This window comes from Thermobia domestica, chromosome 8 (assembly GCF_964235325.1).
Source record: "Thermobia domestica chromosome 8, izTheDome1.hap1.1, whole genome shotgun sequence".
NCBI lineage: Eukaryota > Metazoa > Arthropoda > Insecta > Zygentoma > Lepismatidae > Thermobia > Thermobia domestica.
This window is the reverse complement of record NC_137461.1, coordinates 9,555,966-9,571,307: the sequence shown is the minus strand read 5'-3', so window position 1 is coordinate 9,571,307 and position 15,342 is coordinate 9,555,966. Positions and strand designations below refer to the sequence as shown.

The following is a 15,342-nucleotide window of genomic DNA, read 5'->3' as shown; positions in this document are numbered from 1 at the left end:
TCGTACCGTTCGTGGTCTGCCACTCCTTGCGCGGTCAGCTGCCGTTCCAGTTTTGGTGTATCGCTGTATGGCGCGATATACAAATCTCTTGCTGATTTGTAGGGGTTTCAGGAGGTTGAAAATCCCACCTGCTGCCTACCGACCTTGTGTACTGCAATTACTGCTACACGATTTTCGTAATCGCCCCACTTCATCAGAACTCATTACAATATCAACGTATGTCATGAACAGTCAAACACACACTACATGCATCTTCCGCTTTATACACAGATGACAGCACTGTACCACTCTGGATGCCTACAGCGCCACTCCAAACTTTGTGACAGTATTTATGATATAACTATTCCTGACAGTGATAAACATACATATTTCAAACAGTAAAACATACACTCCTAACAGTGATGAACATATTTCTAATGGTGAAACACATACTTCCAATAGTAATAAATATATATGTAATGGTAAAATATATATTTCTAACAGTAATAAACACATTCTAACGGTGAAACATATATTCCTAACAGTGATAGACATATTTAATAGCAGTGAAACATGTCCTCCTAACAGAGATGAACATATTTCTAATGATGAAAAATATACTTCTAACAATGATAAACGTATTTATAACAGTGAAACACACTCCTAACAGTAGTGAACATATTTCTAATGGTAAAACATATACTCCTAACAACGATAAACATATTTATAACGATGAAATATACACTCCTAACAGTGATAAAAATATTTGTAACGGTGAAACATATTCTCCTAACAGTGAGGAACATATTTCGAACTTCATATACTTCTATGAATATGTACTCCTACCAGAATTAACATACTACAACACTGACGCAAATGTTGCTTGTAAAATTTAGTATAATACTGTGTTATCTATTTTCGGTATTAATAGTTTTTTTTTCTTTTCTTTTCTTTTTTTCTTTTGTTTTTGTACAAAGATCCCATTAGAGAGATAGAACCAACAGGTATGGAAAATTTTCTTACTTTCACTTTTCACGCTCTATAAGAAACAGTTAATACAATTTTTGGCCTTATATATTCTGCAATGTTATATTTATTGATTCAATTATAAGGGAAATCATCCCAGGGAATGACGAATGTAATAATTCCATTTCATTGCAGCAGAAAATACTTAGCCAATCGAGTTGAAATTTAGTACAGAGAAGGAGACTAAGAGGTGACAGCTCTGAAAGGAGACTAATGCACAAAGGTTAAGAGGTTGTTAATAAATCACAAAATAGTCTATTTTATATATATACTTATTATGTTTAAATGTATGTATGTTCCAGCAAAACTGGAACAATTTCTCAAACTTGGTTCATGGCTTACAATCTGGAAACAGATACATTGAAGAAAGACGCCCTAGCACCACGAGGACGATGGGAAGAGTATGAAATGTAAAAGTATTAAAACAACCGATTTTAGTGTCTAGTCCGTGGTTTGCTAGGTTGCTGAGATGAAACGTACCGCTTCTGATGTTGTGCTATAGGGGCAAGTAACTCCTAGTACTTGTAAGGAGGTACAAGGGGCGACATGTAAAAACAGTAGGAAACAACCGATATTAGTATAGAATCCGTAGTTTTCCGGGTTGCTGAGATGAATAGTGACACTCGTGATGCTGCTCAAGTTCAAATTCAGCTAGCATCAACATGGAGGTGAGAGGGAGGAAAATAAAATGTCCAGAATAATTGAAATCACTGTCGAATCCATGAATCTTGAGGACGTTAACTTGATTAGTAACATTCCCGCAGTTGGCCCAGGAAATTGATTGGAGCAATGCCGAAGGCCTTGGTTGTAGTTATTGATTCGACTACAGGGAGATTCTTCACAGGAAATGACGAATGCAAAAGTTCCATTTCGGTGCAGCAGGACTTGCACAGCCGATCGAAATGAACTTCAGCCAATGTTTCTTTACGAAAGACTTTCATTCAAACACTCCAAAATGTTCAAATGTCCCGAGAGACTCTACAACACATTCACTGTTGGTAACTTGAGCGGTTCTGTCTCCAGACTCGACGTATTAGAAAGTGAATATTTTGATTTTGAACATAATAAGAGCAAGCACGATACTAATATTACGTCAACTGACAGGGGAGAGAGTATTTTGAATTCGGACTTTTTAGTTCAATCTCCAACTCAAAATACTGCCTGCACAATTATAGCTACATTATATTACCTTGACTGTGAATTCAAGTTACGTGAATGAAGATATGAAGACAGCGTTTCGTGACTGGATTATAACAACAATCTATTAAATTTGAAGATTGTCCTGGACACTTTGACGTCTAGTTTCTTTCCATTTGCACGAGTTGATGATTTTTGGCATATTTATTGAGTTGTTGACTATTTTGTTAATTTATTACAAGCGATAGCTTTAGTTAATCTTAATGCTTTATACCTTTGTGTATCCCTTTCCCAAGGTTACTTGGTAAACCAAAGACTGGGATTATGAAAACCTTGACGAAATATTTAACCCTTAAGTCTTACTCCATCCACACCGTGAGGGCAAGAAGCAAGGTCATTAGCATTTAGTCATCTGAGATAAAGGGACGAACATAGTAAGCTACATTAATTCACTATTAAGTCAAGGTCATTCTACTAGGAAAAAAGATCGTGATTGATTTATATAATTTCCTAAAGAATAGTCATCGAAATACAGTAGGACAACGTACATTGTGTTTTAATTCATTTTCGATAACCATAACACACCTTCACAATCCTGACTGTGATGCGTTTGTTATGTCGTTCTGTAAAATCAGATCTCAAAACTTGCCTATGTACATAAATGGAGTCATGGTTGAAGACGTTCTTGTATTTTGTGTGTGTACGAGCCTACGAAATAATGCTTATGAATAATTTCTCAATATCTCATCTTAAGGGATTGATTCACATTGAATAATGTTATTTTAATAATACAGATAGTCTTCAATGGAAAATAACTTTTCATATAAATTCTTGGAAATGTATAATATGCGTCATAAATTTTGATTTCGTTGGCTAATTGTCCATAAGCTTTTTCCTAGTTTTTTTAAAGTTCTGTCTCACTTCCCTGTTACGCTCACAAACTATGTAATTAAATGAGTGTATTATAAGCATATTAGCAAGAACTCGCTTCATGAGAATATAGTCGAATCAGCCGATGGGACACGTCCCAGTTACATGTTCCTCGATATTAGTTTTAAATATCTATTTTAAATTATTTCTACTTTAATAGGTACATAAATTAACCTTGAAACTGTGATCAAATTAATTTAACTTTTTTTCTTTCCTATTTGCAGAGCCAGCATCTAATAAAACTGACAAAGATATATTACGGGATATGTTGATGGATCAAATACGGAAGTTTATTGTCACCAAGTTTATTGAGATTTGGAACAATTCAAAACACGCCGAAGGTATTATTCTGAATATTTTAAAATTATTATTCTGCAATATATATATACAGTATATACTAGCAAATGCTCACACTGTTGCTGTGGGCAAGTTTTGCTCTCTTTGTGTATTTTAAAATCTTGTTCAAAATTTAAATCCTTGTATGGGCACTTTAGTATAACCCCGAAACCTTTTTTCCTTACCTTCTAGTGTCAATTGCCAAAGTACAATGAAACACGTTTTTAATTATTTTAAATGAAAATCCAAAACTCCAAATTTCACATTTCTAATCTGAAGGAATTGTGAAATATGGACATATAGTTGTAATAATGGTAAACATCATTTCATGACTTTCACGTCGAATTTCCAACCCCTATGTTTTCTCTTGTGGGTCAAGTATCAGGAAAATGCTGAAAAAGTATTTAATTATTTCATATGAAGATTTTAAATACCAAATTTCATTTCTCTGATCCTAAGGAATTTCGAGATTCGGGCATCTTAGTAGATCAATCATAACCCTCCTTCTTCCCTTCTAGGTCAAATATGAAAATAAAAAGATGAAATATTTGTTTAATTATTTTAAAATGAAAAGTCTAATAAGTATTCTATCAGGCCTTATTTTCTTATTGTCAAATTAAACACACTGAGCAAGGCTATGTGGTAACACAATAACTGTGTCTCCATCAGATTTCTACTCCTTCTGGTCATCTCTTATATACTTCCTGGAAATCTACTTTCATTAGATTTCGCCTATTCATTAAAAAGTAACACTTGTGCTTTTCACTTTTACTTGCTCAGCTGCACACATGTCCAATTAAAAATGTACGTTTTTGCTGAATGCATTCTTGACCTCTAATTATCCTTGTTACGTTTCCTTATTAATTTGTTCTCTTTCTTTCTTCTTCCTTCTCCTTTCTTCTTCTTTAAGTAGAATCTTCTCCCATTCTTTGTTTATTGCGAATCCTTCATTCCAATTCATCACCTTCTTTCCTGCTTTCATAATATTCCTGGCTTCTTTCCATTTTCTCACCAGTGTCCTATTCTCTGCTTCTATGACCTCTGTTCCTTATCATCCTATCCTTGTAAAAGTGAAAAACACAAGTGTGACTTTCTAATGAAGGGACGGAGAATAATTAAAAGTTGATCTTGGGGAAGTATATAAGAGGTAACCAACTCCCAAGTACAAGTAGCCAGAAAGAGTGAAAGTCTGATGAAGACGCAGGTATTATGTTGAAACAATTACGTGATTTATATATATATGTATGTATGTATATTACCACAAAGCCTTGCTCAGTGTGTTATTGTGTTTATTTAGTTTGAAAGTACCAAATTTCATGTCTCTACGCTTAAAATATTACGAGACATATCCAACAGACACCTGTGTTATATTAATTGCCACATCCATCACCCTTTCCTCACTTTCACGTCGAATTTACGAAAAACCTTCCTCAGTGGTAGCTTACGTCGCAAATCCTATTCATTGTCCAAATTTCAATTTATAACTTAAACAATTTAGTCTAGGCCTTCATCATTCAATTAGTCAGTCAGAATTTATATTATATATACAGGGTGTATCAAAAAGAACTTTACAACTTTGAAAACTCATACTGATTTATTTAGTTAGCTTACGGACATGATTTTGTAGTAAAATACATCTTTTTTCTTTTTTACCTTATGCGAAAAGAAGTTCAATGTGACTTCCATTGTTGATGCGGCAGGGGCGGATCCAGGACCGACTTCTGCGGGGGTGGTAGGTTGTCATACTGCTACTTTTAAGGGCTCCAAACTTTGGGATGGGTTTTATTTATATAAAAAAATAAGAAAGTTTTTTCTTCGGGGGGCCCGATCGCTCCCCCGTGGATCCGCCCCCTGTGATGCGCTACACATCCCATTAGTTTCACTTGCTTTACAACATCTTCAGACGTACGGGGACGACTTCAAAATTTGTTGTGTTTTACCGAACATCCAGTTTCGATTTAATATATATTCCGTATTTTGTACCAAACTTACTTGCACAGTCATCGCAGAGGGGGCCACGGTGGCTCAGTGGTAGAGCATTCACCTCTGGCGCTTGGGGTCTCGGGTTCAAACCCTGCTCCCGCCAAGTGAACTTTGTAGTGGACAAACACCGTGTGCGTGGGTTTTCTCGGGGTTCTCCCGTTTCCTCCCACTTTCTTCATTCCACCATTTCATTCATTACTCATCATCACCGTCTCCTTTAGCCTAACCGGCATAACCGTGGGACGTAAAACTCAAAAATTTCATTTCATTTCACAGTCGTCGCAGACTTGGATTCTTCAAGGGGCCGCGGTGGCTCAGTGGTAGAGCGTTCACCTCTGGTGCTTGGGGTCTCGGGTTCGATTCCAGCCCCCGCCAAGTGAACTTTGTGGTGGACAAGCACCGTGCGCGTGGGTTTCCTCGGGGTTCTCCCGTTTCCTCCCACTTTCTTCATTCCACCATTTCAATCATTTCTCATCATTACCGTCTCCTTTAGCCTAGCCGGCATAATCGTGGGACGTAAAACTTAAAGATTTCATTTCATTTCATTTCATTTTTTGGATTCTTCAAACCAAAACACACAGCTAGCACGCTCAGGACCGATAAAGGCAGCCATTTTTGCTGCATCTGCCGCTAGCGCGTGCGGTGGCTTGTTTCTGAACTAGTGTAATACGTAAGTCAAAACTTGATGTATTTTGCTGTAAAACGACACCAAAACCATGTCTTCTGTAAGATAAATGAATGAGTTTTCAAAGTTGGAAAGTCCTTTTTGATGCACCGGAATATAGTGGGAATAAAGAAATTTCGGGAATGGAAACAGAAAATGAATTACCACAGAATAAATTCATAAAAAAAATGAATTTCCAACATAAGGGAAGTAAGTACACTTCATCAAACAAGGGCGAGGGGGCAGGAACAGGAGAAAGAAAGGAAAAAAACAAGATCTGAAATGCTGTTTTGGACACCGTCCTTAATTGCTTTGTTACGTAGGAAATCACATGCTGAAAGTAAATGGAATTTAAACGAAGACTGTAATAATGATGGAATCGATAAGTTGGTAAGAATACAGAAATCAAAGAAATAATAAATGAAGAGATTTAATTGCATAATGTAGAAGAAAAGGATTGAAGAATAAAAATATATAAACACCATTGAATGAATTAATGAATACATTAAAAAAATTATAAATAATATAAAGGTAACCAAGAATGTTCTGTCGCTTTATTGTGGAGGTATGTGTTCAGTTGGCCCTCACACCATGAGTTGATGCGAATGGAAATAAGGCGAAGGTCAGTTGTTGGTGTGGGTATATCCAACATACTAACAGGTTATGGCCGTTCAGTTACACCATGAACTTGCGTAAGTACAGAGTGAACATAGTATCTCCCCAGAGTGTTATAAGTCATTATATTGTACGATTTCAAACGGGGTCAAAAACCGCTGAGGAAGCGGAAGATATGCCAGGCCTTTGGTGAGGATGTCGCGACTACTCGGATAGTGCAGCGGTGGTTTAATAAGTTTAGGGATGGTGATGAAACACTCCGAGATGCACCACGTACCGGAAGACCAACACATGAATAAAATGAATATCTTCAGCAGCAATTGAGTGGAACAGTAGCAAGAGTTGTGAGAAAATGGGACTACAATTCAGTGTGAGTGGAGAAACCATTCAACAGCATCTCCATAAACTTGGGAAACAAAAGAAGTTGGTTCAATGGGTCCCACAAGATTTGACTCCGGGCCAGAACGCAACGGCAATAGACGCCTGTGTTTCTTTGCTGTCCCGTCTGAGGAAACGAGCCATTTCTTAACAGGGTGTTGACATGTGATGAGAAGTGGGGTCTTCACGAAGTGCCACGGCGCCGTGATCATTGGTTAGCATCCCATGAACCGGTTCTAAAACAGCCGAAACTAGCACTGCACCACAAGAAGGTCCTCCTGTGTGTTTGCTGGACTGTTCGCTGCATCATGCACCGGGAACTACTACCAGCTCGTCAGAGCATCAATGCAACTCTGTACTGTCAGCAGTTGAGTTGTATTGAAGAAAAACTCAAAACTCTGGAGTCACAAAGGGGTCCTCCTGTTACAAGATAACGTTAAGCCTCACGTGGCTAGAATGACTCGGGACATCATTCTACATCTTGGATGGGAAACACTATTACATCCGCCAAACTCTCCGGACATTACACCATAAGATTAACACTTGTTGCATTTCTTGGACAATCACCTTAGAGAACGTCAGTTCAAATCCCTAGTAGAGGTGCAAAATGCATTCTTTACTTCACGGCCCACGAAGTTCTACCGCAATGAAATTGATGACCTTTCAGAACATTCGCAGAAGGTCGTCGATGCTGATGGGGACTAGTTTTTATCTTCCAGGTACGTCTTAGGTGACATATCGATGTTCGAAGGTGGTGGGTGAAAAAGCGACATAACTTTCTTGTTTACCTTTATAATGTAAATGGTAGACCTGGAGATTGAGATGTACGTAGGAGTAATAAAGAGAAGAAATTGGCAATAATAATAAATAGTTTGTGAGACAGGAATAGCATACTGAGGTAGGTTGTTATAGACAGTTGAAATCAGGGAAGCAGTTTGCGGAATAGTAGAATAATCTAAATGACTTTCCTTCTTTTTTTGAAGGACGGGAAAGGAGTTTGAAGAAATTACAAGTGTATTATTGTGATAGCTTGTTAACTTTAAAACAGATAGAGAGGGATAAGTACTGCAGGAGTGTCGATAATGGTTGATAGAACTTGAACAGAAGAGTTATACAGGGTGTTTCAAAATGAATATCGGGGTTTTTAGGTTTTGTAGTATTTAACACATTTAACATACAATTATAAATAATACAACAAATAAAAGAGCAACTCAAATAGTTTCTGCTACAAATGTTCAATGTGAGCATCATTCGTCAAATGACACACATCGAGTAGATAAACGAGAAAGGCCCATAAACTTTAACTTTCCACTGGGATATAGTACAAACCACATTCAATTTAGAGGAGTCTCGTTGTAATTGTACCATCTCATGAGGATTTGCTGACCCCTAGTCGCGAACATTATGAGTGTTCACATGGCCACATGACACGATAATCTTCTTCGTCATGCAGCAACATTTCATTTGCATAGTTGGCACGTAAACCATAGTCTCTAGGCTTCAGAGCTTGTAGCAACTGCAAACGATAAGGAGATAGATGTAAGCATCTCCTTAAAATTCTCCACACAAGTGGTTGCACTATAACTACAGATTCAGTCTTTGCAAAATGTAAAACACAAAAAACTTCCTGCTCACTAGTCACCCTCTTTGCACTTTCTAATGGCAGAAAGAGGAAGCAGTGCATGCGCATTCGTATGTACAACCTGTTTGAGTTGCTCTTTCATTTCATGCATTATTTATAACTGTAATAAATATTACAAAACCTTAAAACTCCGATATTCATTTTGAAACACCCTATATTTTCGGCAATATAGAAGTGTAAATTATTGTGGAAGGTCAAAGTGATACAATGACTTTAGCTCAAGTTTTACGTTCCTGGTTATTCCTCGGGAAAGATGTGAAACCTTGTAAGGAACCAGTTCTCGTATTGAGAGTCCGCAAGACTGGAAGCATAGATGTATCTAGAGGGAGGACATGGATGTTCGGGTCCCACCCTAGAATATCATTGACCCACTAGCATATAGGAAATTACATGCTGAAACTATGGTCGTTTCTTACAATTACAATTTTCAGATTGAAACCGCCACAACCTCCCTAGCGAAGGATTATTGTAACAGTGGTGCCCACCCCCCCTTATATCTATGACGCACCCCCCCCTCAATTGTCTATCCGTAGGTGTTCTTCCATGAAAAAAAAATCTTTTCGATTCATTTTTACACCCCCTCAAACATATTTATATAGATTTTTACCCCCCCAAATATTTCAATGACGCAGTTTGCGTCATAGCCCCCCTCTGTGGGCACCCCTGGAAGGGTAAATGATTGGAATCCTTCAAACTATTTTAGGGCAAAACGTAAAATCTTTATCGACAACAGAAGAGTATGGTTAATATAAAAATCAGCAAGATATTTTTTGTTTGAAATGAAGGATTGGACGGTATAGGGTAAGAAAATTTGAAGCAAATGATCTAACATGCTTTCGCCATTGAGTTGTTTAATTTTTTTACTGATAAAATTGAGGGGCATAGCCGGCTGGATGTAGTGATGAGAGCAGCTTGTGGTGGTTCTTGAGGAATGATGTGATGAAGCAGACACAGAACCAAGATGAACTTTGATGTATCAAGAGTAGGAGTTCTTAAAAGTAAAGATATACCACACTTAACTTTACTTTCTTACTAGGATTAATTATTTTATTTTTTCAGTTTCTGAAGATCAGCAATTGGAGATTTTCAAAAAAGAATTTTTAGCATTCTGGTCATCCCACACAGCTGAACCACGTAAGTGATAGCATAAATTAGTTTGAATCATTATGAAAATTTCCACATTTTAGTTCTTTATACACATTTTAGTTTTTTGTGGAAAAAAGACAGCATTACAGTTCAAGAAATACAGATTACAAAACTGAGTTTCGGCTCCGGAAAATTATTAGCTTCGTCAGACTCATTAGGTCTGTTGGTTTAGTGCTGATAGTGTATTAGGTCTTTTGGCATTATATTTGAAATACATTTCTTCAACTGGAATGCTTGTGTTTAGAAGATTTATTTATATGGATGATTCAGGGTATAATGCTTCCAAGGTGATATCTATATTTGTGTCTGACAGATAACAGCAATAGAGGTACCAGTGGAAAGCTTGCAATGTCAGATACAAATGGTGGCATCATTTCTCAACATAGTCCTCATTATGGACAACACACTTGCGCCAAAGCGAAACAAGATTTTTCATGCTGTCGATGAAGAATTGTAGGGCCTGCTGGCTACAGCAGTGCCGAACTGCTCCCTCCACCTCCTCGTCACAACTGTAGCGTTGGACCTTAAGATGATCCCTAAGTTTAGAGAAGAGCCAAAAGTCGCAGGGCGCAAGATCCGGACTATAGGCAGAATGTTAACAACACTTTCCAGCAGATGAGATAACTTAGATTTTTTTCGGCGAAGTAGAGAACGTGTGGTGGTGCTCCATCGACTGACGCTTCGTTTCTAGATCGTGACGGTGCATCCACGACTCGTCTCCGGCGATGAATGTTCCTGGGCTCACAACCTTCGACAGTCACAAATTCAATGACAGTCCGCTGTTTCAACCGGACGTCACCACTAGATACCATGAATTGCTCCATTACTCTGGAACAAGAAGGAATAGGAAGGTGAAACAAGTGACATTCTATAGCTTAAACATCAGTCCATTATATAATAAAGAGTTCAGAATGTTTGCAATACTATTGGCCAAGAAGTGGGTTCGGAGGGATTACTATCTGAATGACCCTCGTATATGAACAAAGAATGCTTCATTTTGATGGAAAATCATTTATGGTACTATTAAGATGTAATGTGCATATATAGTTAAATGAGTATCTAATTAATTTATAATAAGAATGTCATTTTTGTACTATGTTTCGGATTTCCAAAGACAAATGAGAAGTCAACTGAATTTTATTTTTTATAGGAAATGAAGCACTCAGAAACAAATTTCTGGAGTATATTGTACAAATTTGGTATGATACTGATATCTACACAAGTAAGTATCTTTTATTTATTAGACAATTAGTTTATATATTAAACATTAATTGTTAAAGGCGATTTTCAATAAGTTTGAATAGAACTACATGTTCAGCAGGTTGTTTTTGACTCAAGTTTAGAGGTGCCCCTCCTTTTATTTATTAGACAATTAGTTTATATATTAAACATTAATTGTTAAAGGCGATTTTCAATAAGTTTGAATAGAACTACATGTTCAGCAGGTTGTTTTTGACTCAAGTTTAGAGGTGCCCCTCCTTTTATTTATTAGACAATTAGTTTATATATTAAACATTAATTGTTAAAGGCGATTTTCAATAAGTTTGAATAGAACTACATGTTCAGCAGGTTGTTTTTGACTCAAGTTTAGAGGTGCCCCTCCAGTTTCAAACCTACAAAAAAGCAGTTAAAACATGAAAAATTGTTAGGTTAGGTTTGGTTTAGTTAGTTTAGGTTAGGTTACGTTATTCGGTGAGACTTTAGTCAGACTAAAACAGTGACTGGAACCAGTTCTTATAGAAGCTTCAATTATCACTTAAATTCAGTAACCCGTGGTTCTCATAAAAAAATTAAATAGATTCTCTTCATTATTTTTATATAATTCGGTGAAACTCAATGCGGACATATCAAATTCAACGTACTCATTCACTATCCTATACGACTACTATGCTACTGAATCATCGAAATCTTCCGCGTCTTCCAAATAGTACCCCATTCCACATATCTTTTCCCATATTAAACATAACTTTACTCCCAAATTTACACATCTAAACATCAGATAAGAACTCCCAATCATCATTTCTTATTTTAACAAAAGAAACACAGACCAAAGCTTAAAACCCACTTTATTTAAAATTATAATTTGTAACGGTTTCGGATATCTAACATTCCTTCTTCAGACACTGTCTGAAGAAGGATATGTTCGATATCCGAAAGTTACAAATTATAATTTTTTAAAAGAAGTGGGTTTTAAGCTTTGGTCAGTGTTTCTTTTGTTAAAATAATCAATCCAAAGCCATGGATAGTCTTACTATCATTTCTTACCTCATTCCTCCTTTGAAATTTCCTAATTTTTATAAAAAACGGAAGGCCATCTCTAAACTTAACTCTTCTTTTTAATTCGAAGTCCAAGGAGACGTGAAAAAATTCGAATTTTCCAAAATTTGAGATATGCAAATATCAAGTGAACAAAACTACTGTACATGAAAAAGATAATGCATTAGACGTTACCTGTAAGTGAACATATTATTTTTGTGATTCAATTCTGCAGACAAACAAACGACATTTATTCGCTAGGGATGGGCAAAACCGGTTTTTATAAAAAACCGGAAACCGCTTTCTAGAAAAAGCGAAACCCGAAAAGCCGACATTTCGTTTTCTTCAAAACCGGTTCGGTTTTCCCCAAAAACCGGTTTCGGTTTTCTTCAAAACCGATTCGGTTTTCACCGAAACTGGTTTCGGTGAATTTTTTTTAAAACACATAAAACTATTTCTGTAGAAAGCCGGATCCGATTAAAAACCGAACCGGTTTTTGGAGAAAACCGAAAAACCAGTTTTCGTGCCCACCACTATTATTCACACACAAATTAAGCAGCATGTGACAAAAAACTTCAGTACATTACCACATATACTAAATTAACAAACAAAACCACATAAGGAGTAATAATCTTAATTATATGTTCTAACTTAAAGAACTTTGTGATCTTTGGTTGTTTTGATTAGATTGTTTTTACATAATCGTAAAATTTTCAATTTTATTTATTAAGTGAAATACGCCATTATCAACATCATTTGGTTGACAATAAATCTTAAATTTTCAACAATTTTGCACATTTCATGCGCAGTGGCGAAGGGTGGTTGTTACAAGAGGGTAGGCCCAGTGTTATAATAATAATAATAATACCTCCATTACTTATATCATCTTGTAAATTAATTCCAAATGTCAGTTTTTCTTCTCATCAAATATGTGTATTACTTTGTTCTTGAAAGCTGTATTCGTGGCTAATATCCATCAGAGTTCATTTCTGTAGCGATTGAAGCTAACCTGTCGTTACTCATTATATTCCTCCGGAATGTTTTAATTTTCTTCAGGCACCCATGGTGTTGTAGTAACTGGAATACTTAAGCACACATGTAACAAGCGAAGACATTCTATATACATTTCTTGCAGGCCGTTTTGATGATATGTATTGAAGTAAATAGGTCTAAGATATTGATTTTCGTCGTAAAAGATGATTGTCAGTTCATTACACAGCTGATTACCATCGAAAGTGGGATACAGTTTAAGAAAATTCTCTAGTTTCTTTCTAAGAAAATCACTATTGTAATTCTGAAACTGTTCACAGTCAAGTAGTTGTACAGATTCCAAAGATAATAAATCAGGAAAACTCGTTTCCTTCTGAACTTCAAGTGTATCCAAAATTTCGTAGGAGAGTAGCTTTTTAAGCTTTGCTTTTTCTTATCACCGAACTGCAACGAACTAATATTTTATCAAATCATGAACAGTTTCTTCTGAACGCAGTCAATGTTTACATGACTCCTTTGTAGCTAAGCGTGACATCGGATTATTATTATTATTATTATTATTATTTGGCAAAATATGAAGCAAATTATCGATAGACATAAATATTTTATACAGAAACACAAGAAGACAAATTCACGTGAATTAAACGTAATTGTAGACCATCGACAGCAGTTACTTGATCCAGATCTAAATTTTCATAACGAAACTCGTATGTGACTCATAGCTGATCTTAATTCGCCGTAATGCAATTTCATTGTTTCAATTGGGCGTGATCAGGTGGGGAAGACGGACTATCAATTTATCTTCGTTTCATAACAAACATATGCTATTTCGTCTATTTATACTGTAAAACTCTGCTTGTAAAATTTTGTCTTTAGTTATATTGTTCAAAACACATGATAAGCATTCAATGAAGTCATTTTGTATCTCACTTGATTCCCCTTTAAAAACAGAATCAGACTTAAATATTTTTTCATACCCTGTTCTTTGGACGACAACGTCTCCAAATAAATTTTCGTACCAATGCATGCAGAACTCTCTTGCCCTCTGTTTGTTCTATTTTAGCACAGGCGTTGGTTTTAACTAACAAATTAACTGAATCTGAACAAACATTTTGTAGCAAAATATTTATTGTTTCAGTACCAACATAACTATTATGTTCCATCTTTCTAAAAGATTTTTTTTTTAAATTCTTTCAGGTCGACTTCAGTTGGAGAAATTGTTTATGAGACTTGTCCGTGAATTCAAATTATGGCATTATATAAGTAAGTAGAACTCACGTTTATATACCTTTCCTGTATTTTGTTTGATAACCTCAGGTTTCTTAATTTACATTTATGGATTGTGGTTTATTTCATTATTCTCAATATTTTTTTAAAAAATATATCATTTCAGTTTTTTAAATAGGGTGTGGAAGCTATAATGTGACATTTTTATTTATGCTCAAAAGTACGGTCCACATGCCGAAAAAGTAGCCAACACCTAGTGGCCTACGTGCTCTTTCGTGGCTAAGCGATTAGCAAAAAATGAAATGAAATTAAATCTTTAAGTTTTAATTCCCACGGTTATGCCGGTTAGGCTAAAGGAGACGGTGATAATGAGAGATGAGTGAAATGGTGGAATGAAGAAAGTGGGAGGAAACGGGAGAACCCCAAGAAAACCCACGAGCACGGTGTTTGTCCACCACAAAGTCCACACGGCGCGAGGTAGGATCGAACCAGGGACCCCAAGCACCGGAGGTGAACGCTCTACCACTGAGCCACCGCGCCCCCTGCTAAGCGATTAGCGTACGCGCCTTTGGCGTAGGAGACCCAGGCTCGATTATCGATGGGAGTTTATGTGGTTCGGATTCCACTTTAATCAGTAGTCCCGTCTGAATATAGCCTCGCTGCTGAAAGGGACATTACACTCAAAATCAACTCATCAACCTAGTGGCCTACCTGCCGGTAAATCTTCATCGTCGAAATAGCAACGCGTCGAAAGATTGCCGTTAGTGTGCCACTGGCGGCAGAGTTTCGTCCAGTCAAAACAGATATCTAAAGTCAAAGTGTTGAAGTTACCACTCAGCAGCGAGGATTTCATTTTGGTTCGTGCTCCTCCGATTCGCCACGGAGAATCGCGAAGGGATCAACTCGAACTATCGCCAGTCATGTACATACGGTTATTATTATATGTTATTTTTCCTGAAAAATTATTCCTAAAGTGAGCTCTCGGGGTCAAGAGTAACCCATGCTTCTACACCATGAAGTGAAAAATCTTGAG

The 15,342-nt window shown here is 36.6% G+C and overlaps 1 protein-coding gene across 1 annotated transcript in view; it reads left to right on the top strand.

The window, feature by feature from the left end:
- LOC145692677 (uncharacterized) overlaps nt 1-15,342 on the top strand; it is a 1,521,027-nt gene that overhangs the window by 158,819 nt on the left and 1,346,866 nt on the right. Inside the window, exons 31-35 of the mRNA XM_081768059.1 lie at nt 957-983; nt 3,297-3,413; nt 9,750-9,824; nt 10,987-11,058; nt 14,280-14,345. Coding sequence (XP_081624185.1) covers nt 957-983; nt 3,297-3,413; nt 9,750-9,824; nt 10,987-11,058; nt 14,280-14,345 — 357 coding nt within the window. The remainder of the gene's footprint in view (nt 1-956; nt 984-3,296; nt 3,414-9,749; nt 9,825-10,986; nt 11,059-14,279; nt 14,346-15,342) is intronic.